Below are 26,282 nucleotides of genomic sequence, written 5' to 3'. Positions count from 1 at the left end.
ACGTCCCGCCTCCCGCTCCTCACCTCTCCCTCCTCCCACCTCTCCCCTTTCACCTCCGCTAACCTCCGCCCCCTCCCTTTAGGCCTCCGGGTCACGCCCCTTGCCTCTGGGCCCCCTTATCCAATCCCGTTAGCTCGCTAGTCTCCAGCCCCTCTCCTCATTGGTCCCCGCGCTTCTCTGTCCCTACGCACGTGGTTCGGAGCGACAGCCCGACCGGCCAGTGAGCGCCGGAGGGCGGGACTTCCGGCTGCCCCGAGCCCAATAAGTAGGCGCCGGCCGGCTGCCCCGACGGCCGCCCCCGCCCCCGGCGTCCCGCTCCCGCCCCCGGCTTCGCCTCCCGCTGCTCCGCCGCCGCGCTCCGCGGCCTGGGCCTCCCGCCGCCAGCATGCCCTACGCCTTCAAGCCCGGGGACTTGGTGTTCGCCAAGATGAAGGGCTACCCGCACTGGCCCGCCCGGGTGAGGCCGCGCTCGGGGGTGGGGTGGGGCATGGGGTCCCCCCCTCCGCACTCGGGGCGCCTTTGTGGGGGGCTTCGGAGGGTCCGAGGGAAGCTGCCGTGGCGCCTGAGATCCTTGCGTGAGGAAGCCGCGCTTGGGGTTCCGTGCGTGTGTTTGGGGGGCGTTCTGAGGGTCCGAGCGAGCTCTGGAATTCGGGGTGCTCAGAGATGCAGCAGGGTTTGAGGGGGGCATGGGGCGGGTTCTGAGGGGGAGCTGGAGAGAAGTTGTGACTGGAGCGTGGTCTCCTGGGACGCGAGGCGACTTCGGGGTCCCCCCCACCGGCCCCCCGGAGGCCATGCTGTCCCCGGCTGTGTTGGGGGGGGATCATGGAGCTTGGAGGGGAGGACCCCTGGATGTGTGAATGAGGGGTCTGGGGGAGACTGAAGAAGTTTGGAGGAGGAGAGCTGATCTGGGATGCGGTTTACACCTGGACCGCAGCGTTCTGTGAGTGTTCCCCTCTGGAGGAAGCTGGGGTAGTGGGGGGTCCCCGATTCTCCTGGGATAGAGTTCCAGGACTGTAGGGCAGGTGCCCAGTTGCGGGTTTAGGTTTGTTCCTCCCTGTCCCCCAAGGCCGGCGGGGGCAGAGGCTGGTGAAAGTTGGGGTGCAGGATGGGAGGAGACTCCAACCTGCACAGGAAGTGTGTCCTGGGGAGCTACTGCAGCGGGCGGCCAAGGATCAGGGGCGGGTCCTGGGAGGAGAAGCCGTGCCCTGGAGGCACCCCGGGACCCAGGAGGAGAAGCTGTGCCCCGAGGCACCCCGGGATCCAGGAGAAGCTGTGCCCCGAGGCACCCCGGGGTTCCAGGACCAGAAGCCGTGCCCCTAAGCACTCCGGGCAGAGCCTGGGATGCCCCAGCGTGCAGCTCAGGGAACGTGCATGTAGATGTGAGGAGGAGGCAGGCGCACTGGACTGGGTCCAGGGAGGCCGTGGCCGCTGCCCACCCACCTCCAGGGGGCTGTGCCAGTGCAGGGACAGTGCTGAAGATGGGGGTGCAGGGAGCGCACCCCGCCTGGCCGTGCTCCTGTGGAGAGGAGAGCTGACCAGAGCAGGGAAAGTTCGCAGCAGCTTCGCTCCTGTCTTCCCTGCCGCCCCCTTCCTCTGGAGCACGGAACGTTTCCAAGCACCTGATTGGAAGTGGAGGGGGAGTGACTGACAGCTGCCGCAGCCCATGGGGCTGCAGGGAGAGGGTGGGACTTCCTGGATGCTCTGGGCCTGGCTCCTGCAGCCCACTCCCCACGCTCTGCAGCCCTGGGAGCTTCTGGCAGCATCCTTGGTGGGGGGAGCCTGCCCCCCTCAGCTCCCAGGGCTGCAGGGGTTCCCCCGGTGAGGGGCCCCGCAGCTCCTAGGAGCTGAGCTTGGCACCCCCCTCTCCTCCCGTTGTTGGCTTCGTGGGTCCATATTGGTTCAGGTCAAGTACCTGCTTGGGCATCAGGGGGTTCTGGGATGTGTGTGGGGGGCCGGGGTTTGCTCCGGACAGGCTGGATTGCTGGCTAGAAAGAGGGGGTTCTGGGGTGAAGGCCCGCCTCGCTGCGTGCGTTCTGTGGGTGTATCCTGGGCTGGTTGGAGGTGTGAGGCTGCCTGCTCACCGCAAGCCACCCGGCTGCCTCTCTGCAGATTGATGACATCGCCGACGGTGCCGTGAAACCCCCTCCCAACAAATACCCCATCTTCTTCTTCGGCACCCACGAAACGTAAGTGTCACCCACCAGGGCTCGCTTGCGGGTGGGTGGGTGGGTGGTGGCCCCGGCTCACCTTGGACCAACCCCGCCGATTCATCCCCTTCTAGAGCTTTCCTGGGGCCCAAGGACCTGTTCCCCTACGACAAGTGCAAGGACAAGTACGGCAAGCCCAACAAGAGGAAAGGCTTCAACGAGGGGCTTTGGGAGATCCAGAACAATCCACATGCCAGCTACAGCGCCCCTCCGGTGAGTGCCGGGCCGGGGAGGACTGGGGGTGCTGCTGGCAGCACAGGCTCACCACACTCCTCCAGTTGTGATGTGGGCCCACGTTGGTGTCCCAGAATGCCATTGGAGTTGCTAGAAAACTGTCCATATGACTCCGATGTTGGGGGGCACGAAGGAGGCGGTGTGTGGATATTCAAGTTGAGAGTGTCCTTGCAAAGTTGGGGTGTGCGGGGGTGCGTTGAGAAAGCGGAAATGAGGCTGACGCAAGGCGGGGGGTACTTGGCACGGGCATTGGCATGGTGTGGGGTAAGAAGCAGAGCTGGGGGTAAGGGGAGCAGGCCTGGGAAGTGCTGGGGGGGTGTAGTGCCTGCTCCTGCCTGGCCACCTGGGGTCCCGGGGTGGCCTGGGAGGCCTCGCTGTGTGGGCGTCTCTCCCCGCGGCATGGCACGCGGGGGCCTGGCATGGCTGGGACGCAGGCCTTGCCCACGAGAGCTCATGGTCCAGGATTCTGGCATCATTCTTGCAGTGTCTCGTGCCTGGTGTGTCCTGGTGTGTGTGGCGGGTGTCTGGGACCTGCATGTCGGGGTGTGGGGGTGTTTGAGCGCTCCAGGAAGACCCAACAGAAAGACTCTCCGGGATCTCACATCTGTGTGTGTCTGGATGCTTTGCTGGGGTGAATGTTCCGGCGGAAGTTGAGGCACTCGCGGTCCTTCTGGGCTTTCGTTACGGTTTGGCCTGGTACCTGTCGCTGAATCATCGCTCTGCCCTGTAATATTTTATTGGGTGCCCGCAGCGGGGCTGGGCGCCTACCACGCAGAGGCCTGCCCTCAAGGGAAAGAAACTGGAATGCTGGACCCTTGATGAGATGATCCCGTAAATCGGCCCCGAGGCGGGGGAAGGCTTTGGAGAGGTTGGAAGTTGACAGTTGTTTTGTTTGTTTGCTTGTGTTTAAGATTTGTTTATTTGTAATGGAAAGTCATACACAGAGAGAAGGAGAGACAGAAAGATTCTCCATCTGTTGATTCACTCCCTTTGGGCTGTCCTCCAGGCTGGGAGCTGGATGGGAAGTGGGGCGGCCATGGTTAGAACCGGCGCCCGTATGGGATCCCAGTGCCTGCAAGGCGAGGGAGACCGAAAGGGGCTCCTGGCTATGAATCAGCTCAGCTCCATCTGTTGCGCCTGCTTGGAGAGTGAACCATCGGACGGAAGATCTTCCTCTCTGTCTCTTCTCTCTGTGTATCCACCTTTCCAATAAAAAAAATAAATCTTAAAAAAAAAAGAGGCTTTGGGGCCCTGTGCTTGCATGCGAGACCCCGAAGAGGCTCCTGGCTTCAGGTCAGCTCAGCTCCGGCCAGTGCGGCCACTTGGGGGTTCAATCAGCAGACAGAAGATCTTTCTGTCTGCTTCTCTCAATTGCGTTTGATCTACCTTTCCAATAAAAATAAATAAGTCTTTTAAAAAAGGGAAGGAAGAAAAGAAAAGCAAGGTTAAAAAGGCAACTGCGGAGAGATCTTGCATTCACTGCTTCCCTCTCCTAGTAGCCGGAAGGGCTGGGGCCGGACCAGGCCAACACCAGGAGCCTGGAACTCCATCCGGGTCTCCCGTGTGGCTGGCAGGGGCACCCATGGGGGGCGTCTGCGGCTGAATCGGGAGGGGAGCAGCCAGGACTACAACTGGCATTCTGATACGGGTGTCTCAGGTGGCAGCCTGGCCGCCGTGTCCCCGCGCCGGCCCCGTGGTTCCGCCCTAAACCGTCCCACGCATGGCCAGGCTAGGTATTTTAGTTTTATTTTAGTTTTAGTTTTAGTTTTGTTTTAGTTTTGTTTTTCTATCATAAAAATGAACAGCAGGCGGAGGCCCGGAAGCCCCACGCCTTGCGCAGCGAGGCCCAGCTGGCCCCTGTCGGCTTGGAGCGAGGGCTCGCAGTGTCGGTAGCTATTCACAGGTTCAGAAGTGACGTCCCAGGCTCGCTGCGTCTCTCGTCCCGGGAGATGTGCTGGGCACCGCCCACAACGACAGGGTGGGGCCTCTGGCCACAATAGCCAGAGCTGAGCTGATCTGAAGCCAGGAGCCAGGAGCCTCTTCTGGGTCTCCCACGTGGGTGCAGGGTCCCAAGGCATCAGGCCGTCCTCCGCTGCTTTCCCAGGCCACAAGCAGGGAGCTGGATGGGAAATGGGACAGCTGGGGCTCAAATCGGCGCCCATATGGGATCCTGGCACTTGCAGGGGGAGGGTAAGCCAGTTGAGCCATTGCGCTGGGATCCCCTCCCCCACTTTGCTTTTTAATTGATAGCATCTCTTTACGAATGTCAATCAACTTCTCTTCAAAAAAAATGAGCTGTTACCTGGGAGACGAGGTCATGTGGGAAGACATGGGCCGATTGGACCTGTGGAGGTGGCTGGGTGCTAGGTGCTCCGTGTCACCGTGAGGCTGGGAGCCGGCCCAGGGCGGGCACCTGTAGGCGACAGCAGGTGTTTTGTTAGTTGTGTCAGGTAAGTCGCTTGGTGATGGCTGAAAACAGCTAGGGCTCGCTCGTCCCTGTTGCTCCCTGAAACTTGAGCCACCTGGGGTCCTGGTTTCCGCGTCCCAACTCTGCTGACCTCTTCCAGGTGCAGAGGGACCTTGTCACCCCACCTCTGCTCCAGCTCCCTGTGCCCCATACCCCTTGCTGCGCCGTGGACAGGATGTCCTGCCCACCCCTGAATGCCACTGGTCCCTTCCACCTGTCAATGATTGGGAGTCATATTGATCAGTTCCCGTGGCTGTGGTGGCTGCTCCCAGGGGCGAGGGGAGTGGGGGCCCACCCTGCCCAAGCCTGCGACCCGCTGCAGGAGTGGGGCAGCAAGTGCAGACTCGAGGTGCTGAGGGGTGTGTGTCGGGGGCTGTCACTCCCTGGCCTGGTGTTCTTGGTGTTGGAGCAGCACGGGACCTCGCGGCCCTGGGATCCCATCCTGGGGTGGGGTCCTCTTCCAGAGATACGCTAACAGCCACATTTGGGGGGCTCTTCCAGGCTTGCCTGACCACTGTCCAATGTGCCTCAAGGACTACCTTGGGTGCTGCCCCCCACCCCAGTGCAGTACCCATTGCTTGGATGTAGACACTGAGCCTTGGGCGGGGACTGAGGTCCCATAGCTGGAGTACAGCACCTACCTATAGATCTGTTCATCTTGGCCCCTTCTCCAGCGTGTGGGGGCCTCAGGTCCTGGGGACCCCAACGTTTCGGGTCACCCTAGGGAAAGGTCACCCATCCAGGCAGTGTGGTGACTGGTCGGCTCTGCCTCGCAGCCCGTGAGTTCTTCGGACAGCGAGGCCCCCGAGGCCGACCCTGCGGGCAGGAGCGACTCGGACTCGGACGACGAGGAGCGGGGGGTCATGGCCGTGACCGCCGTGACGGCTGCAGCCGCCAGCGACAGAATGGAGAGCGACTCGGACTCCGACAAGAGCAGCGACAACAGCGGCCTGAAGCGGAAGACGCCGGCGCTGAAGGTGAGGAGGGGCGCTGCAGGTGGCCTGTGGCTGCCCGCTGCCCCCTCAGACCCCGGGCCTGCGGCTGGCCGCAGCCGCCTGTCCTCTCGTGTCCTGAAAACTCGCAGTGGTCCTGCGTCAGACATGGCCTGGCTCCCTTGGCAGTGCTCGTTGCCTCAACCCCTCCAGCCCAGTCCCCTTCCTTTCTGTTCTGTTCTGGGGCTCCTAGCAGCGGCCCTCGCACTGTAGCCCTTGTGTCCGTGCTGTCGTGGCCCCCCCGACGCCCCCAGTCCCACTGCTCGACGAGTGCTTGCAGTCCGCTGCCACGCCTTGCTCACGTGCGTTAAACAGTACAAGCTAACCGGGACACGCCATGCGTGAACTGCGCCAGGAAAGACTTGACCAAGTCCTTTTTTTTGTTTTGTTTTCCTTAAAAGATTTGAGTTCCAGCAGCTGCACCTGCTTAGTCACAGCATTGGACTGTTTTGTTTTTTTTTTTTTCCCATGCCTTTTCCGGGAGCCCCTCCACAGGGTACCCCCAGCACTCATCCCACTCCTCGCTGTGGGGCCACGTTCTCCTTCGAGGTGCCTTGTTTGGCTGGGTCTTGTACCCTGCAGTTAGAGCTGGGCTTTGAGCTGGCGTTTCATGGGGGTCTCCTGCCAGGGTGGGTACAGGGTTTTGTGGGTAAGGTGATGCTGCGGGGTCCTTGGAACGGCAAGGGTTGGGGGTGCAGCTGACCTGGTCCTGCCTGCCTGGGTCTGCCTGCTCCTTAGGAGGGAGGGTCCTAGGGACCCATGATAGTGTCTGTGCTGGGCACCCTGGAGTGAGTGGCGTGTGGCTCCCAGAGGGACCCAGGTGGCTTCATCCTGCCGCCCCCTGGCTTGCTGTTCCTTGGCGTCCCCGCTCCCCGTCCCTGAGGAGACGCAAGGCCACCGACCTGGGCAGGCCCTTTGCTGGGTGTGTCTGTTTTGGGGAGGACATGAGGGGAGCCGGGCCTCAGCTCTGCCGCCGTAAGTGCAGGCAGTGTCTGGTGGGTACGTATAAATTGTGGACCACAGGACATGGCCACGGTGCTGTGGCCGGCATTACTGTCTGTGTTCAAGGCACCCCTCCCAAACGGGCGCTCTGTTGCCATGCAACTCCATGGCTCCCCAGGCACCTGCCCTGCGTCGTCCGCACGCAGGCTTTGTCTTTGTGTCATCAGTGTAACGTCCCTCACATGGGTCCCCATTCCCCCCGGGCTGAGAGCAGGCATGGGAGCGGGCTTCCCACCAAGGGACCCCAGGCTAACCTGGCCGCTCACCCCATGGGGGGGGTTCCCTTTTCAGATGTCGGTCTCCAAGCGAGCACGCAAGGCCTCCAGTGACCTGGACCAAGGCAGCGTGTCCCCGTCCGAGGAGGACAACTCAGAGAGCTCCTCGGAGTCGGAAAAGACCAGCGACCAGGTGCGCAGGTGGCCGGGGCCACGGGGTGGTTGGGGGAGAGTTCTTGGGCTGCCCACAGGGCCCCCCTACAGCTGTCACTCTGCCCACAGGACTTCACGCCCGAGAAGAAGGCCGTGGTCCGGGCACCACGGCGGGCACCGCTGGGAGCACGCAAGAAGGTAGAGCTGCTGTGGGGCTCCAGGCCAACTTGGGACGGTGCATCGGGAGGAGGAGGGGAAATGCGTGTGTGTGTATTGACATCTACAGGTGCTGGGTGTGCTAGAGTGTGCAGTGTGAGTGTGGGTGTTCATGGCCTGGATGGTCTGAGTGGTTTGGGGGGCTGTGTGTGTGTGGGGGGGGCACGCGTTTGTATTGGGGGCAGGGCCCACCGAGACACCTGCACCCCAGTCGTGTCCTCTCTCCCCCAGTCTCGTCTCCTCCCCTGGGAGGCTAGGAGACACGTGGCCTTCATGGCCAGAGGGACAGCAGCCATGGGAGCTTTGCCTGTGGGGGCTGAGGCAGGTGTCTGGGGCCCAGGGCCAAGCGCTGACGCTGCCCCAGCACCACCTGTCCCTCCCCAGAAGGCCCCCTCCGCCTCGGACTCGGACTGCAAGGCTGATTCGGATGGGCCCAAGGAGGAGCCCGTGACTGCAGCGAGGTCACCGTCTTCCTCCTCCTCTTCTTCCTCCTCCTCCTCGTCCGGCTCCCACCTCTCCGTAAAGAAACCTGCTCGGGGCCGGAAGCCAGGTGGGGCCTGACCTGCCATCCTGAGCCTCTCCCGGTCCCAGCTCAACCGCGCTGGAGCTCCTGGGGTGCTCCAAGGCCTGGGGGAGACCATCTGAGACATCACCCCCTTTTTTTTCACACTGCAGCTGAGAAGCCCCCCCCAAAGCCCCGAGGGCGGAAGCCCAAGCCGGAGCGGCCTCCGTCCAGCTCCAGCAGCGACAGGTGCCTGTCAGGCCACTGCGAAGCTCTCCCGGACAGGCGGGCGGGCGGGCGGCCCAGGGTGGGGTCCCCTCTCACTGTCCCCTACCCCGCCACACACCCTCAGCGACAGCGACGAAGTGGACCGCATCAGCGAGTGGAAGCGGCGGGACGAGGAGCGGCGGCGGGAGCTGGAAGCCAGGCGGCGGCGGGAGCTGGAGGAGGAGCTGCGGCGGCTGCGGGAGCAGGAGCAGCTGGAGAAGGAGAGGCGCCGGGAGCGGGCGGAGCGCGGGGAGCCGGGGCGCGGAGGCAGTGGGGGCAGCAGCGGCGATGAGCTGCGGGAGGAGGAAGAGCCTGTGAAGAAGCGAGGCCGCAGGGGCCGGGGCCGCGGGCCGCCGTCCTCCTCGGACTCGGAACCCGAGGCGGAGCCTGACCGCGAGGTGAGTGCCCGCAGCTCGTCCAGCCTGGGCCGCCGCACACTCCCCAGGTGCCTGCTGCATGCTTGGAACCACCTTGGGTGCCCCGCGCCCTATGCTGGGGAAGGGTGGATGACCAGTGGGCTAATGCATTCGCCAGGGGCTTAAGGGCACCCTGGATGCTGGACCGGGCAGGGTGTGTGGGTGTGTGTGTGATTTAAGGGGCCACAGCTGAGGAAGTGACCTTGACATTGGTCTGTGACCCCAAGGGAGGTGGGGACCAGGGGTGCTGTGGGCAGAGGAGGGACAGGCTGCTTCAGGCGCCCACAGATGCTCCCTGGCCAGGAGTGCAGGAGCTGGGAGGCCCCAGGAGGCAGTGTGGCAGCAGCATGGCTGGCAGCAGCACCCCCCCCAACTCCGTGCCACCGGTCTGAGCAGAGTTCTGACCCGATGGCCCAGGCAGGCCAGGCCTCCTTCTGGGGGAAGCGGGAGTTAACACGGTCCTCTGCTTGTTTGGCACAGCGAGTCGTTGAGCCATCCCCTCCCTCCCAGGGCTCCTGGACAAGAGGAGCTGACCCTCTAGGTGAAACTCGAAGTCCATGCCCAGGATGGGTACCCGGCCCTGGCAGCCCTGGCCCAGGAGAGTGGCACAGCGGCACTGCGGTGCCCGTGCAGGGCGCACAGGGGGCTGGGGTGGGGGGGGGCCACCTGTCATGTGCCAGCTCACCTCCCCCGTGGACCACCACTGCAGGCCAAGAAATCAGCCAAGAAGCTGCAGCTCCCAAGCACAGAGTCCGCCAGGAAGCCGAGCCAGAAGGAGAAGAGGGGGCGGCCCGAGGAGAGGCCCCGAGCCAAGTCAGTACCACCTTTGCCCCAGCAAACCCCTGCCTGGCCAGCTCTGCTCCCTGCGTCGGCACCTCCCCAGCCCCTGCCCCGCCCAGCTCTGTCCCCTGTGCCAGCACCACCCCAGCCCCTGCCTGGCCAGCTCTGCTCCCTGTGCCGGCACCCCCCAGCCCATGCCCCGCCCAGCTCTGCTCCCTGTGCCCTCCCCAGGGGATTCTCAGTTCTTCTGGGTCCCGGGGTCATGGTCATTACCTGAGATTTGTGTCCCTCTGGGGACAGCTGTGGCCGTGGTGGCTGGGGTGTGTGGAGTGGGTGGCGGCCAGGGACGCTGCTCCCCGGCTGTGGTGCCTGCGGTGGCCCCACCCCCAGGAAGGTTCCTGGCCTGATGCGCCTGGCACCGTGATGCCTGGGGCTTTACTTCACAGATGGTGGCACCGGCCGGGGTTGGGCCACGCTGAAGCGAGGAGCCAGGGGCTCCATGTGGGTGTCCTGCGTGGGTGGCAGGGACCCAGGGACTTGAGCCATCCTCTGCTGCCTTCCCGGGGTCAGGGGTGTCCCTGCTCCTAGCCTGCCGCTGCTGAGTGGAATTCTGGCCCTCCCAGACCAAGCCCACCCCGTGAGAATGTGGCTGGGCGTGATGGTGGGGGCACAGGGTGGGGTGCAGATGTGGCCTCTGGTGCACGTGCCGCTGGGGCCCCTGAGCAGCAGACCTGCTGCCTCTGATGGTGCCAGCTCTGCCACCTGTGCTGGGGCAAAGCATGCTGGGTGAGTGGTGTTGCCGAGAGCCAGGGCTGCGGCTTGGGGTTTACAGCTCCCCGGAACCCTTGCCTTGAATTTAGGGTGTGTCAGAGCCTTACCCCCTGTTCAGACTCCTCTCCCAGGGTCTCCCCCAGGCCCTGACCTCTTGGTGTGGGAGTTGGGTGTTTGTAGGGCAGGCTGGTCCCCGAGAAAGGCCTGGCTCAGCACCCGTCTGAGGAAAAGTGCCTCTCCACAGGCCTGCGAAGGTGGAGCGGACCCGGAAGCGGTCCGAGGGGTTCCAGCCGGAGAAGAAGGTGGAGAAGAAGAAAGGTGAGGGGTGCAAGGTGCCGGTGGCTGCCCCTGGACGGAGTTCCTGGGCTCCCAGACCAGGGGACCCCCAGCAACACGTGGCCCAGTCCTCCCCCACGGTGCGCTGCTCAGGCCCTGCGCTGCTCTCTCCCCTGGCCCAGAACCTTCCGTGGAGGAGAAGCTGCAGAAGCTGCACAGCGAGATCAAGTTCGCGCTGAAGGTGGACAACCCGGTGAGCTCCTCTCTCTTAACGTCCCGGGGCCACAGCCCCACCCCGGCTCACTGCACCCTGCACTTCTAAGGCTCCTGCGGAAGTCAGGTGCTGGGAGTCAGGGCAGGGCCGTGCGGGATGCTGGGGGTCTCTGGCCAGCAGCCCTGGAGTTGGCCTGAGGAGCCAGGCTCCCATCCCAGCTTCCACATGTCTATCTGCTTATTGCCCCGTCTGAGTTCCCTGCCAGCTAGGGTAGGGTGCAGACAGCTGTGTTCTGTGGGAGAGGGTCCCCTGCCCCGTGAGGGCTGCCGGGACCCCCTTACCTGGTGCTGCCGCTCATTGTCCACTCCTTTCCCCCAACAGGATGTGAAGAGGTGTTTGGGCGCGCTGGAGCAGCTGGGGACCCTGCAAGTGACTTCTCACATCCTGCAGAAGAATACGGACGTGGTGGCCACGCTGAAGAAGGTACGGGGCAGGGGCCAGGGCTGCTCAGGTGGTGGGGGTGGCAGGCCCTACTGCCTCTGCCCCCACATGAGTAGATCCTCTTGCGGGCAGATCCGCCGCTACAAAGCCAACAAGGAGGTGATGGAGAAGGCGGCGGAGGTGTACACGCGGCTCAAGTCGCGGGTCCTGGGGCCCAAGATCGAGGCGATCCAGAAAGCGAACAAGGCAGGCCCCACAGACAAGGAGAAGGCCGAGGCAGAGAAGGCCGGAGAGACGCTGCCGGGGGAGGAGCCCCCCAAGGAGAAGGCCGAGGCGGAGCCCAGCCCCGGTGAGCAGCCCGGGCAGTTGTCCAAGGAGAGGGGGGTTCTGCTTGCACACATGCCCCCTGGTGTGGGGCAGCTGGCAGGGCCCTTGAGGCCAGGACACTGTGTCCACGTGCCTGTGGGCTCAGGCCTGGAGCGCCCCCCAGAGGCCGCTGATGGGAGTCTGGGGAGCCAGGCTGGGGAAAGGAGTTGGTGATAGCAGGTCTGCAGGTGTGCGCTGCCCTGAGCACCCATGTCCAGTCGGAGGGTGGCGGCCGAAGGCCTCTGGGGGCAGCCCCGAGGCTGGCATCTGTTCCAGGTCCTTCCGTGTTAGCACGGCTGCTCGTGCCGGGACCTTCACCTCTGTGGGCCAGGCCAAGCCCCTTGGGGGTGCAGCTGGCTGCTGGGCTCCCACCAGGACCCAGATCCTGGGACAGCCTCAGTGCACCTGGCCCAGAGACCTTGCCCAGCTCAGCCTGGCACCACACCTCCCGTAGAGTAGGGGGAGGCCAGTTCACTGTGCATGGGTGGGCGAGGGTGAAGGGTCCCTGGGCACAGTCCTGCGAGCTGCCATGGGCCTCATGTCCTTCTTCCAGAGCTTTCCGCGCCCGTGAATGGCGAGGCCACATCCCAGAAGGAGAGCACAGAGGACAAGGAGGCCGAGGGTGACCCGCACTTGGAGGAGGGACCTGGCTGCGCCGCCTCAGAAGACCTGCACAACGAGTGAGTGCAGACGGGGCTGCCAGGGCGTCTCTGCCTTGACCCCCCACATTTGCGGTAGAACCCCAGAACCCAGTAGGGCTTTGCCTCCCTGGGCGTGGCCCTCCCCGTGGCAGCTCCAGGGCTTCGAAAGCTGTCTGGGTAGGTGGCTTCCTGCTGCCCCCCCCAGGCATGGCTCATGGTGGTCACACTCAGGTGCCACTTGGTGCTGGTCCTGGCTGGCCTGGGCATAGAGGGCGCAGGGCACAGGCGTGCCCTTGAGCCAACTGCAGCCCTTCGTGTGGCAGGAGAGAGAAGGCAGCAGCCCTACTCCTCGGGGTCCCAGGGCCAGGAGGAGGGTCCTCAGGCCCACCCTTTGCTTGATCCCCCCGACCCCCAGCAGCCTGCGGGAGGGCCCTGAGCTGGAGAGGCCTGGGAGTGAGCAGCCGGAGCGCGAGAGGGTGCGGCTACACTCGGAGTCCCCGGACGAGGAGAGCTGAGCGGGTCAGCCCGGCCTGGCCCCGGCCCCGGCCCCAAGCTCACCGCACGTAGCCCTACCCACCCCGTCCTTCCCCAGCCTCCCAGGAGAGCTGAGAACTTGTGGGGGGACACCATGCTCTTTGTATTTGTCCCCTTGGATTTTCTTCTGCCTCGTTTCTCTGATTTCCGAGCGACATGAAATGACTATAAAGGGTTTTTTTTTAATGAAAATAAGACATCCATTTTATTGGCCTGGTGGGTCCTGGGCAGCCGGAACTGGAGAAAAAAATGTCCTTTGGAGAACAAACCGTGGCCATCTAGTGGACAGCGCAGGGGGCCCCGGGTGGGCCAGCCGTGAGGAAATGAGCCAGGCCTCTCCAGGGGACAAGAGAAAGTGACATCCCTGTGAACTCGGCGCTTGGCAGCTTGTGCGTGCTGTGCCCAGGGACCGCACCCCTCCTGCCAGTTGCCGCCCATACCCACCCCAGGCCGTGCCCTGCGTCCTCATGCCCAGGCCCAGGGCAGGGAGACAGTGCCACCTCCACTCTTCCCACGGCGTCTCTGTGACGCGTCATTCCATCAGGAGGTAACCCCAGGCTCACGGTGGCTGGCCAGCTCCTGCGGCAGGGGCTCCTGGCATGTGTCGCCCCTGCCTGCCTCGCCCAGCTCAGCAGGGTGGCCCACACAGACTTGCGCTGGAGTCCCCAGACCTGGTGTGGTGGCTGAGTGAGGAAGAGGCTCTGGAAGGCTCAAGACGTGCCTCCGTCCCAGCCCTGTCCCCAGTTGGAAGGAGCTATGCCTGGGGTCACCCCTGTGGGCTCCAGGATGGCATGGGTTGAGCGGAAGTGCTGGCTATAGGCACAGGAAGCTTTGGCAATGTGCCACTCTGAGAGGGAGGAGGGGGTTCCGCTGTCTACTACCAGGTTCTGGCTACGTTGGCGTGTGGCAGAGGCTGTGGGCAGCGGCTCAGGTGGACAGTGGCAGGGAGCATGGTTGTTTGTGGGGGAGCCACTCCCAGGGCCCTGTCAGGTTGGGTGCTCTCAGGTCAGATGGGGGGAGGACAAGCCCCCCTCAATTAGAGGGATCCCAGGGTATGGAGAGGCCTGGGCACGTTTGTGTGGTAAGTGGGATTGTCTGCTTGCAGGTGTTGGGGGAAGCCCTGGGTCAGTGCCTGGGCCAGGATGGGGTCTGCGGTTCAAAAGGCACAGGGGGCATGGCCCAGCTGATGCCTCTCTGCTCAGCCTGCAGGGAGCCCCGAGCCAGCTCTGGCCAGGGAAGGGCCCTCAGAGAGGCTGGGACTCCCTGCTCGGGCACTTACAGCTGCTGCCCGCTGCCCAGCAGGGCGAAGGGCCCCACCAGCCAGCCAAGTGGGGGGCCGTGCTGCAGACTCTCGAGCTGTCGCTCCAGCCCCTGCCACGCCTGGCTCACGGCCTCGCAGCTCTGGGTCAGCTGCCCAGCTGGCAGCTCGCGCGCATCCCTGGCCCCAGACACGAGGCCATAGAGCTGGCAGAGGCCGTGCCGCGCCTGCCCCAGCTGCTGCTGCAGCTCCGGGGGGAGGCCCTGCAGGCCTGAGGCCAGGCCACTATAGGCTCTGTGGAGCCGTTGGATGAGGCTGCAGGCCCGGGACAGGGCCGCGGCAGCGTCACGCCCCTGTGGGAGGAAGGAGGCGGCACGGTGAGCAGGGAGTGGAGGGCAGGGGCTGGGGGAGAGGCAGGTGAGTCACGTGTGCAGAGGTGTACCTGTAGTGGATCCGTGTACTCCACGTTGGGACCTGAGCCTAGGTGCTGACACGGCTGCATGTCCAGCACCTGCGCACTCTGCTCCATCTGGAAAGAGAACCTGGTATGGAGAGTGGCCTCCTGGCAAGCACCCTTCGGGGGTACAGAGCCCTGAGGCTGGGCGGGAAGGCCAGGGCAAGGTGGCAGGTTGTCCCATAGGGATGCTGTCATCTGGCCACCTTGTGGGTGTTGTGGAGCAAGGCCACCGCTGGCCGCTGGGGCATCTCCGGGTCACTCCCTGTCCCATCCGGGTTCTCGCTGGCCAGGGTTAGCTCAGGTATCCAGCTGGAGGACTGTGGCCCCAGCACATAGCGGCTCACAGGAGGTCCTCTCTTAGACGGCAGCTGCTGCCCTCGTGGGGCCTTCTTCCCCCCCCACTCAACATGTGGGTGTCCCTGAACATGGTATCACAGATGATTGTGGGGTGCGGGGGTGCTCCCAGCATGGACTCTGGCGGGCCTAGCAGTACCCAGGGTGGATCCCAGCTCCAGTGTGTGAGCAGGGGTGAGGGGTGACTGCTCCGGCTTGGGTACCTGTCCCCACAATGGCCCTTCTAGATGCCTTCACCTCCGTCCTATGGTATGCGGTGGCCCACGGCGGTCCCCTCCTGTCCCTGCAGGCTGCCTCCTTGTCAGCTGTCACCCAGCACTAAGAGGCGGGGGCAGTGATGGGAGGAGGACCCCTGGGAATGGGGTGGGGCTTACCAGCTGACAGGAGTCACGAAGCTGGGCCAGAGCGTCTCTCACTTGGAACTGGCCATGTTGCAGGTGGCTCAAGGCGTGTTCAAAGGCGCGCTGCCGGAAGGCGGGGGCCAGGTCTCCCAGTCGGACATAGAAGTTCCCCCGGTCAGCCGAGAGCACCTTGGGCTCGGGCTCCGAGGCAGCCAGCTGAGCTGGAGAGGAGGGGTGGGGGCAGGCAATGAATGAAGCCTGGGGGAGGCCCCACCAGGGTAAGTAGGTCGAGCCCTTCCAGGGTCTCTCCCTTCTCACCTTGTTCCTCGGCACTCATGGGGTGGAAGATCTCCCCAAGCCCCTCAAACTCGTCCCGTAGCATGGCAAAGCCTGCAGCTCCCTCGCGGTCACCCGCTGCTGCCACCTGCCTGACCCCTTCGCAGGCCAGAGCTGCACCTCGGGCGAGTGGGGCCAAGTCAGATATAATGTCATGGGTGTCGGTGATGGCTTCCTGGGTGAACTCCAGACCTGCAGAGAGAAGGTCTGGGGGGCTGGAGGCACCAGAGGGCAGAGCAGTCAGCTCACTGCTTCCTCCACCTGCCGCCCCCCAGGTAGAGGCATGGGGCATAGGATGCTGGCCAGGGTATCCCAGGGACCCTGTGTCCTTGCAGCCAGCCAACACAGTCTTGGTGGCATCCAGGCCACCCTGGACAGCCCCCTGGGCCATGCTCACAGCACTGGCCACCATGCTGTGGGCCGTGTTCAGCCCACTCCCAGCAGCTCCCTTGGCCAGGCTCACTGCGCCCGTGAGCCCAGTGAACATGGCGTCTTTGGTGTCAATGGTGACAGCTTTTGAGGTGTCTAAGCTCCCCTGGACAACCCCTTTGGTGACGTTCATGACACTGGTAACCCCACTACTGACGGAAGCCTTGCTGCCAGCGAGGAACGACTTCGAGGTGTCCACACTAGCCTGGACAGCGCCCTTGGCCACATTCATGGAGCCGGTCAATGCAGCCTTAGACGTGTCCATGCCTGTCTGGACAGTGCCCTTGGCCACGTTCATGGCCCCTGTAAGCCCAGCTGACACGGTGTCCTTGGTGCCAGTCAGCACAGTCTTGGCTGTGTCCACACTCCCTTGCACAGCTCCCTTGGCCACGTTCATGGAGCCGGTCAACGCAGCCTTAGATGTGTCCATGCCCGTCTGGACCACACCTTTGGCCACGTTCATGGCCCCTGTGAGCCCACTGGACACGGTGTCCTTGGTGCCAGTCAGCACAGTCTTGGTGGTGTCTAGACTTCCCTGGACTGCTCCCTTGGCCACGTTCATGGAGCCGGTCAACGCAGCCTTAGATGTGTCCATGCCCGTCTGGACCACACCTTTGGCCACGTTCATGGCCCCTGTGAGCCCACTGGACACGGTGTCCTTGGTGCCAGTCAGCACAGTCTTGGTGGTGTCTAGACTTCCCTGGACTGCTCCCTTGGCCACATTCATGGAGCCAGTCAACGCAGCCTTAGACGTGTCCATGCCCGTCTGGACAGTGCCCTTGGCCATGTTCATGGCCCCTGTGAGCCCAGCTGACACTGTGTCCTTGGTGCCGGTCAGCACAGTCTTGGCTGTATCCACACTCCCTTGCACAGCTCCCTTGGCCACATTCATGGAGCCAGTCAATGCAGTCTTAGACGTGTCCATGCCAACTTGGACAGCCCCTTTGGCCACGTTCATGGCTCCTGTGAGTCCACTGGACACTGTGTCCTTGGTGCCAGTCAGCACAGTCTTGGCTGTATCCACACTCCCTTGCACAGCTCCTTTGGCCACATTCATGGAGCCAGTCAATGCAGCCTTAGATGTGTCCATGCCCGTCTGGACCACACCTTTGGCCACGTTCATGGCCCCTGTGAGCCCAGCTGACACGGTGTCCTTGGTGCCAGTCAGCACAGTCTTGGTGGTGTCTAGACTTCCCTGGACTGCCCCCTTGGCCACATTCATGGATCCGGTCAATGCAGCCTTAGACGTGTCCATGCCCGTCTGGACAGTGCCCTTAGCCACGTTCATGGCCCCTGTGAGCCCAGCAGACACGGTGTCCTTGGTGCCAGTCAACACAGTCTTGGCTGTATCCACACTCCCTTGCACAGCTCCCTTGGCCACGTTCATGGAGCCGGTCAGTGCAGTCTTAGACGTGTCCATGCCAACTTGGATGGCCCCTTTGGCCACGTTCATGGCTCCTGTGAGTCCACTGGACACGGTGTCCTTGGTGCCAGTCAGCACAGTCTTGGCGGTGTCTAGACTTCCCTGGACTGCCCCCTTGGCCACATTCATGGAGCCGGTCAACGCAGCCTTAGATGTGTCCATGCCCGTTTGGACCACACCTTTGGCCACATTCATGGCCCCTGTGAGCCCAGCAGACATGGCGTCCTTGGTGCCAGTCAGTGCTGTCTTGGCTGTGTCCACACTTCCTTGCACAGCTCCCTTGGCCACGTTCATGGAGCCGGTCAACGCAGCCTTAGACGTGTCCATGCCCGTCTGGACAGTGCCCTTAGCCACGTTCATGGCCCCTGTGAGCCCAGCAGACACGGTGTCCTTGGTGCCAGTCAGTGCTGTCTTGGCTGTGTCCACACTCCCTTGCACAGCTCCCTTGGCCACATTCATGGAGCCAGTCAACGCAGCCTTAGACGTGTCCATGCCCGTCTGGACCACACCTTTAGCCATGTTCATGGCCCCTGTGAGCCCACTGGACACTGTGTCCTTGGTGCCAGTCAGCACAGTCTTGGCGGTGTCTAGACTTCCCTGGACTGCCCCCTTGGCCACGTTCATGGATCCGGTCAATGCAGCCTTAGACGTGTCCATGCCCGTCTGGACAGTGCCCTTGGCCATGTTCATGGCCCCTGTGAGCCCAGCAGACATGGCATCCTTGGTGCCAGTCAGTGCTGTCTTGGCTGTGTCCACACTCCCTTGCACAGCTCCCTTGGCCACATTCATGGAGCCGGTCAATGCAGCCTTAGACGTGTCCATGCCCGTCTGGACAGTGCCCTTGGCCATGTTCATGGCCCCTGTGAGCCCAGCAGACATGGCATCCTTGGTGCCAGTCAGTGCTGTCTTGGCTGTGTCCACACTCCCTTGCACAGCTCCCTTGGCCACGTTCATGGAGCCGGTCAATGCAGCCTTAGACGTGTCCATGCCCGTCTGGACAGTGCCCTTGGCCACGTTCATGGCCCCTGTGAGCCCAGCAGACATGGCGTCCTTGGTGCCAGTCAGTGCTATCTTGGCTGTGTCCACACTCCCTTGCACAGCTCCCTTGGCCACATTCATGGAGCCAGTCAACGCAGCCTTAGATGTGTCCATGCCAGTCTGGACCACACCTTTAGCCATGTTCATGGCCCCTGTGAGCCCACTGGACACTGTGTCCTTGGTGCCAGTCAACACAGTCTTGGCTGTGTCCACACTCCCTTGCACAGCTCCCTTGGCCACGTTCATGGAGCCGGTCAACGCAGCCTTAGATGTGTCCATGCCAGCCTGGACAGTACCCTTGGCCACATTCATGGCACCCGTAAACCCGACACACATGGTGTCCTTGGTGCCCATGACAGCCGCCTTCGAGGTGTCCAGACCTCCCTGGACAGCTCCCCTAGCCGCATCTAGCGCTCCCTGGAGCCCGCCCGTTAGCGCCTCCTTTGTGCCTGTAAGAGCTGAGCGGCTCGTGTCCAGGCCTCCCTGGACCACCCCTTTAGCAGTGTCCACCATGCTGGCCAGCCCCGAGCTGAGCGAATCCTTGGCTCTGGTCATCGTGAAACTTGCTGGGTCCTTGTCCCCAGATGTCATCTGCAGAGAGAGGACAGTGTTGTCCCACATCTGTTCCCCCTCCCTACACTCACCCCACTCCTTGTCCCGGACTGCAATTCCCTGGGAAGCTGAACTCCTTGGGGCATCCAGGAACTTGCTGGCATGGGCAGCAGGGCTTGGCCACAGGGGCTGGGCAGCGCCTCGAAGGACTTCCTGGCTGCCTATGTGACCCAAGTAAACAAACCCGAGGACTGTTTTTGGTTCAGTTATGTTTCCCAGGGGTGTTGGGGGCAGATAAAGGACTAGATCCTGCTCCCAGGGGGACACTATGCCATGTCTGTGGTTTTCATGACTTATGGGATGCTCCTGGCAGGTTGGCACCCCCACATCTGGCCCCGGGGACCTGAGGTGGCTCGGCTTCCCTGGACCTCATGGCACGGGACACGGAGGGCCAGAGAATGGAGAGCTGGCAAGATCCCTGAGCCCAAGCCTGGGGTGTGTGCCCTGCTCTCCCGTGGCGGCCTGAGACACCTGCAGGTGGCAGTAATGACACCCCATTTGGGGAAGGGCACCCCAGGGCTCCCGCTGGGTTGGGTGAGTTTGGGGACGCCCCTGCACCTGTTCTGAAGGAGGCTTCTCTGTCGCGCTGGCCTTCGGCTCCAGCTCGGCAACCCCTGCAGGGACAGGGCCCAGTCAGGCAGGCAGTGGGTGTGCATACCCATTATGCAATCTCCCCGGGCACAGCCAGAAAGGTCAGCCGCTTCCCAGCCACCCCCGTCAGGGACAGCAGCAGGTGACATCGGTGGCCACAGACCAGCCCGGCTACGTGTTCCGCCCCCACCAGAGTTTTCCCGCAACTCCTTGCGCTGCCACAGGGCCTCATGGGGTCACATCCACCTTGTCTTGCCTGCTGGACAGTTTATAGGGGGCCCCCGCACAGCCCACAGCAGATGGAAGGAACCACCAGCCCCTGCCAGGACTGCCAGCTGCCCTCTTGTGTCGGCTGTGCAGCAGCCACCCAGTGTGCCCGGGCACGGGCACAGAGCAGACTCTTGTCTATGCTTCTGCCTCAGTTTCCCCACCTAGTATGGGTAGCGTGTGCACCAGCCCCGCCATGTGCAGTGAGGTGATGCATACACAAGGTGGGGCTTCCCCAGGTGCCACCCCCAGGCCCTGGCCACTCACCTGAAACCTGGGACTTGGCACCCGTGGTGTCCACGCTTGGCCGAGCCTCTCTTACAGAGCTGTGGGCGTTGGCTAATAGGTTCCGAGCGGAGCTGAAGCCGGGCAGAGACCCGAAGAAGCTGCTTAGAGTCTGTATCAGGAGGTGTATCAGGGTACAGGAGCTAAGGCCACGTATGGTACAGCCTGGGATCCAACACTGGCCTGAAACCCCTGACCCTGCTGCCGCTGGGGTGGAATGGGGGAACCTCGGGCAAGGGGGAGGGGCAGAGCAAGTCACTCCAGGCCTCAGTCCCCCCACCTGGGCAATGGCCCCCTCACACACACACACAGTCATGCAGTGCAAGCCCCCCAGCAAGTGACAAGAACAGTTTTCACAGCTCCTAGCGCCTCCCTGACTGCCCCCTCACTCTCGTCTCCCAGCCTGGGAAGTCCATTGCCAGATCCCGGCTGGGGAGACCACCTTCCCCAGGAAGGAGTTGGGGCGTCCAGCCCAGCAGGTGTGCCTTCACCTTGCCCTTGGCCTTGGGGGCCTCCCGGCTCCCCTCCTCCGTGGCGGACATGGTCACTGTCTGGACAGCTGGAAAAAGCAGAGAATAGGAGTGTGGTGAGGGGGCTCCCCTGCACGCACAGCCTCACCAGTGGCCCACACTGCCAACACTCACCTGGGCTGCGTGCGCAGGGGTCTGTCAGAGTGGTGGTACCGGCGAGTGGCGCAGCTGGCAGCTAGCTGGCTCCGCACTCGGCTCCCAGGCCTTATAGGGTCTGGGGCGGGTGCCGGCCCCGGCTGGCGGAGGGAGGGGGAGGCGGGCGGGAGGTCACGTGTCTGCCTGCCTGGCCCAGCCTGGGGCCCTGGGCCCAGGCCCAGCACCTTTCCCCTGCTCCCAGCACCCAGGCGGCTTCTGCCAGCGGGAGAGATTGACGGCCCGCCTGAGCTCCCTGCTAGCCCCCTGCCACACACACACACCTGGGGCATACGGCACCAGCCCACCCTGCCTGCCCCATCCCTCTATCTCGTTTGCCCCTTGCCCAGTGACCACTCTGCTGTCTACAAGCAAGGGCAGGGGTGGAGAAGGCATTCCAGGTACCCCATGTGCCAGGCTGGTTTCAGAGGGTGAGGTTGGGCAAGGAGTGGCCGCTGCATGCCTTTGGGGCGAGGGGGCAAACCCTTTGGGTGGCTGAGCAGGGATGGGTGGTGTCTAGCCTTTGGGCCCAATGACCCCCAGGCCGTCTCCTTGGAACCAGAGCTGTATTTGCCAAACAGAGAGCCCCCCCCGCCCGCCACCAAATGCTGGCATCTCCCAGCCGGCGCTCCCAAGGGTCCAAGGGAAACCCCGTCCAACGCTAGACGAGGAGGACTCGCCCACCCTCTGCCCATGGCACTCCGTGGTTCCCACGACCTCCAGGCCCCAGGGGGTCCCCCCATAACCTGCCTGCTCACTCTGCTGCCACCCCCTCCCCACCACAGACACCCAGGCTCTGTCCCAGAGCCACTTGTTGCTAACTGTCCGTCTGGCTCCCCTAGTGTGCCATGAACCACCAGGTAACCCCCAGGCAGAGGCAAGGCTGGGCCTCCGCCCACTGCCTCAGTTTCCCCAACAGCCCCAAGTCTACACTGTCCATCACTGCCTCACCCCAGTCCCCGTCACACCGTTCTTCCCAACGGTTCTGATCCCGCCTTGGCCTCCCATGAGAAGCGCAAGGTGGGCCGTGGAGGGTCGCAGGAGGGGGCTGGAGTCCCTGCGGGCTTCCTGGAGCCTGGGGCGGAGGGTGTGGGGCTTGAAGAAGAGTCGCAGTGAAGACAATGGGTAACAGGGTAGGCAGGACACCCCACCCCGCATCCCAGTAGTTGTATAACAGAGCCAGAAGCTTCCAGATGGTGAAGACCTAGGGATGGAGGGGGAGGGGGCTTGAGTGCAAGTGCGGAGTCAGAACTGGGGAGATGTGTGGGGGTGGGCGGGAGGCAGCTGGAGTGCCAGGGAGGCCAGGGGCCACCGACCTCACCAAGCCGGAGGAGTGTGCTTTCCCAACACCTCTGCCTGCCCGGCCTCAGCAGCCAGGAATGCGGGCAGAGGACAGGAAAGCTCCTGGGAGACTGCCCCATGGCACGAGGGAAGCCCCAGGAAGACCACGCCCGGCCGGCCAAGGCCAGGGCCACCAGGGCGGGGGGCAGAGCTGCTGGCAGCCTTGGCCTGTCCCCCCCACCTGCCACCCGCTCCCCAAGGAACACGCAGTTACTCAAGTGAGAGCAGCTGCCACTCCAGGCAGACGCGGGGCCATGGGGAGCCCAGACGGGTTGATCTCGAACTTTCCCTGAGGCAGCCCCTGCTTGGGGGGCACCCTCTGAAGACCTCTCTGGGCACCTGGGCAGACAGCCACCCCAGCTGGGACAAGAGGCGACAGGCAGGGCCTTCAGACAACACAAAGCACCTTTATTCTGGAAGATGAAATCTCAGAGGGGCAATGTCACGGGGTGGACATGGGGGGATGACGCCTCAACCCAGGGTCTCAGCTGGAGCAAGGGGACTCCCTTCCAAAGTCCCAGGAGGAGCCGGTTGGCAGCCGGGGTGAGTGGGGAGTGGGCACAGACCGGTGTGGGGTAGAGAATGCAGCCTGGGTGGTGCCCTAGTCCCTGCCCCTGCACCCCAATCCCCGCCCCGCACCCCAGTCCTGCCCCCGCACCCCATATCTGCGTGCCTATAGCAAAGGGCGCCCACTAGGGGGTGCCAGGGACCTGCACGTGCCGGGTCAGAAGTCCAGCTCGGGCATCAGGGTGGGCCTGGCCGGGGTGCTGGGGGGCGCCGGCTCCTCCTCAGGCGTGTCCCCCCCGGGGCCCGCCGTCCCCTGCCCCTGCAGCCGGGCCTCCTCCCAGGCCCTCTGCTGGGCAGGCCAGTCCAGGTGCGCCCAGCGAGGGTCGGGACCCCCGACCACCTCGTCCACGCAGGCCTCCAGGTCCGGCAGCAGGGGCTCGGGCCGCTCCACCAGGATGGGCGCGAAGGGCCCCACGAGCCAGGGCAGCGGCACGGCCTGCAGCACCAGCTCCAGCAGCTCGTCCACGCTGGCGTGCGCCCTTGCCACGCGGCCCCGGCCCTCGGCCAGCGCGGCGGCCGGCACGTCCCCGAAGCAGCGGGCGTCGGCGAGGGCGGCGCGCAGGGCGTCCACGCTGCGCCGCACCTCGGCCACCTTGTCCTGGGCGCCGGCGGGCAGGCCGCGCACGCCGGCCTCCAGCGCCTCGGCCGCGGCCTGCAGCTCCAGCGTCAGGCTCCGGGTCAGCGCCAGCGTGTCCAGCTCGGCCTGCGGGCGGCCCCAACGCGTTGGCCCTGGCCTGCTGGCCGCCCACCTCCCCTGCCCACCACCCTGACTCCGCCCACCGCACCTGGCCCCGCCCACATCCATGGCCCCACCCACCTGGCTCCGTCTCCGGCCATTCTCCGGGTGCAGGCCGCAGCCCTCCAAAAACTGGTGCGCCTTCCCAGGGGTGCGGGCTGGAGGGCCGGGGGTCGCCCCGCACTGCACGCCGTGGATCTGCAGGGACGGTGCGGGGCGGGTACGGTGGGCGGGAGGACTGGGAGGGAGGGCGGTCAGGGGGCCCAGGGTCCACCCCAGCCGGGGCCAGCGCCGCACAGGGCCCACCCCAGCCGGGGCTGGTCAGTGCTGCAGGAGCACCTGCTGCTGTGAGGAGCAGGGCTGCTCACGGGCGCCCTCTAGGAGCAGGGCAGGAACTGGGTGTCCCGGCAAGCACTGGGCGGTGGGGATGTAGTTGAGGGGTAAGGGACTTGGGGGGCGCCCAGGCCTCCTCTCTGGATGTCCAACCCTGCCCTCCCCGGGGGGCTGCGTCCTCCGGCCACCCGGCCAGCGCGCCCTGTCCCACCCTGGGCTCTCACCAGCTCCAGCGCCTCCTGCAGCCGGGCCAGGGTGTCCTGGGCGCGGTGCTTGCTCTGCTGCAGCTTCCCCAGTGAGTGCTCGTAGGCCAGGTGGCGGAGGCGCGCCGACAGCGAGCCCAGGCGCACGAAGTAGCCCCTTTGTCTTCGCTGCTCCTCCAGCGAGCCCACCTCCGGGCCCTCGGCCTCAGCCGCCAGGGCCGCTGGGCACAGGGAGAGGGGGGGTCAGCTGTCATTTCCTTAGTGGGTGCCAACCCCTCGCATCCGCCCCACGGACAGACCCCTGGGATTCCAGCCCAGGCCCAGGGCAGGGTGGTCCCAGACCCCATCCCATCATGGCAGTTTGCCTGGGCCACCCTGACTGAGCTCAGGCAGATGGTGGGGTCCCCCCCAGGCATTCACCCAACTCCTCCTCGGACAGCGGCAGAAAGTGGTCCACCAGCTCCTCAGACTTGCCCAACACCACATCCACGGCGTGGCTCACGGAGCGTGTCAGCTCCACGCTCCAGCGCCGGCCACGCCGCGCCAGGTCCACCACGCCTGTGACGCCGTCAGCCACCGCATCCTTGGCCGAAGTCACCACCTGGCGAGGAAAGGGGGGGTCCCCACTCCAGGAGCCATAGATTTCCCTCCTGCCCCACCCGGGATGGGGGACTCTAGGGCTGTCGAAACCTATGCATGCTCTCAGTTTCCCCTCTGTAAAACCTGTGTCTCTCACACAAGCAGCCGATGATAACATGGTGGTGCCGCTTGGGACTGGTTTGAGTTCTGCCTCTACCCCATGAACCTTTTGTCTCCCATCTCTGGCCCCCAGAGCCCGGCCAGCACCCCACCTCCTCCCTCCATCTCCCATCTCCGGCTCCCAGGGCCCAGCCGGCCCCAATACCGTGTCTGACGGCTGCTGCAGAATGGGCAGTTTCTCTTCCAGCTTGTCCAGCCCCCTGCAGGCCAGGTGGTTCACCGTGGCCACTGGGCAGGCACACAGGATGCATGGAAGAATACAGGAGGGAGAAGCAGAGATGGGATGAGGTGGGGGAGGGACCAAGAGACGAGACCCTCCCCCACTCACCCCACCAGGGAGCTAGACCCAGTGGTTGTGACACCACCCGCCTAGGTAGACACAGAATAGCCACAGGGGCTGCGCTGGGTTGGGGGCACAGTTGGGAAGGGGGCTGGAGGAGCCACAGGCAGCTCTGTTCTCCCCCAACACTTGTGGCTGCATCCCTGGAGGCATGAGGCTGGGCACTGCCCCCACCTCTGCCCGCTTCTGTCCTGCCCCCCCCAGGTCACCCGAGGTGGCTCTTGGGTCCTGCCCAGCTCGGACGCCCTGGCGGGCAGGCTCAAGGTGACCGCAGCTGGCTGAGGCTCTGGGCTGGGATCCATAGCTGCCCCTGCCCAAGCATGGCGTTGTACCCCACAGGCAGTAACTTGGGGGAGTTGGCTGGGGGTCCATGGGAGTATGGGTAATGCACGGCCAAGAATGAGATGGACAGATGGGGTGAGGGTGGGAGGACTCACACTGGGGCTGCAGGTGCTCCAGCAGCGGCTGGGCGTGGTCCAGCGCCCGCGTGGTCAGTCCGCACACGCAGCGCTCCGCCAGGCGGCAGGCTGAGCCCAGCAGCGGGTGCCTGTCCTTGGTCGCGCCGTAGGCATCAGCCACCATGGTGCACGTGGCCCTGACCAGTGGCAGGGCCGCCACACGCTGTACCACATTCTGTGGGTCGGGACAGTGATGTCAGAAGGGGTCTAGGGAGCAGGGGTGGGTGGCGGTCAGTGCCACCTTGGCACACTTGTCTCCAGGCTAGGAGGGGCGCAGGACAGGGAGGAGCTCTGGGGAGCTGCAGCAACAGGGTGTAGCTACTGTGCACCCCACTTGTCATCTCTGAAATGTCATCTCAGCTCCCACTGGTGGGTGGCAGCACATGGAAACCAGCGACCTGGGACCCGTGTCACCAAATGCCAGGATTCTGGCTCCTGGTTGCTGTGGTGTTGTGAAGGACGCCCTCCCTGTGGGAGGACAGGGAGGACCCCCCACTCCAGAGGCACATGAACAGCAAGAGGGGACCCCCTGCCCCTCAGCACCCCCCTCACCTGCTGGTCCGGAGTCGCCTCCATGTCCAGTGCAATGCTACCGCAGGGTCACGCTGGGGTGGGGATGGGGGAACAGCACAGTGTGGGGTAGGGGGTCCTGCAGCATGGCAGCCCCCCCCCAGGCCTGGGGCTGGGTGCAGCTGGACTCTGGACCTGGGGCAAGCCTTGTTCTCTCATGGACATGCCCCTTCCCCACCTGCAGAAGGCGCAGGACCAGGCAAACAGCAGGTGGGCAAGTGCGGGCAC

The 26,282-nt window shown here is 64.2% G+C and overlaps 3 protein-coding genes across 4 annotated transcripts; 1 reads left to right on the top strand and 2 right to left on the bottom strand.

Moving 5' to 3' along the window:
* Positions 1-278: 278 nt before the first annotated feature.
* HDGFL2 (HDGF like 2) lies at positions 279-12,876 on the top strand. Of its 2 annotated transcripts, none has more exons than XM_004595622.2 (16): positions 279-457; positions 2,110-2,186; positions 2,282-2,420; positions 5,685-5,885; positions 7,194-7,310; positions 7,400-7,468; positions 7,871-8,036; positions 8,162-8,237; positions 8,341-8,653; positions 9,381-9,484; positions 10,467-10,540; positions 10,681-10,751; positions 11,094-11,195; positions 11,286-11,502; positions 12,073-12,199; positions 12,579-12,876. In XM_004595622.2, exons 1-16 carry the CDS (start codon positions 386-388, stop codon positions 12,673-12,675), a joined length of 2,022 nt encoding a protein of 673 aa, XP_004595679.2. In that variant the 5' UTR covers positions 279-385; the 3' UTR covers positions 12,676-12,876. The 2 variants fall into 2 exon arrangements, with proteins under 2 accessions (XP_004595679.2, XP_058514075.1); XM_058658092.1 differs by having other exon boundaries at positions 12,576-12,876.
* A 955-nt stretch (positions 12,877-13,831) lies between these two features.
* On the bottom strand, positions 13,832-20,817 carry PLIN4 (perilipin 4). Its single transcript, XM_058658082.1, has 8 exons — positions 20,577-20,817; positions 20,068-20,197; positions 19,501-19,556; positions 18,648-18,921; positions 15,423-18,317; positions 15,138-15,325; positions 14,395-14,481; positions 13,832-14,305 (listed from the first exon to the last, which is right to left on the bottom strand). The coding sequence occupies exons 1-8, from the start codon at positions 20,625-20,627 to the stop codon at positions 13,970-13,972; spliced, it is 4,017 nt and encodes a 1,338-aa protein (XP_058514065.1). The 5' UTR covers positions 20,628-20,817; the 3' UTR covers positions 13,832-13,969.
* A 1,893-nt stretch (positions 20,818-22,710) lies between these two features.
* Positions 22,711-26,060, bottom strand: PLIN5 (perilipin 5). The gene is made up of 7 exons (XM_058658115.1): positions 26,037-26,060; positions 25,464-25,659; positions 24,832-24,914; positions 24,348-24,528; positions 23,949-24,148; positions 23,473-23,589; positions 22,711-23,358 (listed from the first exon to the last, which is right to left on the bottom strand). The coding sequence occupies exons 1-7, from the start codon at positions 26,058-26,060 to the stop codon at positions 22,813-22,815; spliced, it is 1,347 nt and encodes a 448-aa protein (XP_058514098.1). The 3' UTR covers positions 22,711-22,812.
* Positions 26,061-26,282: the final 222 nt, after the last annotated feature.

The sequence above is a fragment of the Ochotona princeps genome, chromosome 33, assembly GCF_030435755.1.
Source record: "Ochotona princeps isolate mOchPri1 chromosome 33, mOchPri1.hap1, whole genome shotgun sequence".
In the NCBI taxonomy this organism is placed as follows: Eukaryota; Metazoa; Chordata; class Mammalia; order Lagomorpha; family Ochotonidae; genus Ochotona; species Ochotona princeps.
The sequence above is the reverse complement of the archived record's forward strand: the minus strand, read 5'-3'. Positions and strand labels throughout refer to the sequence as shown.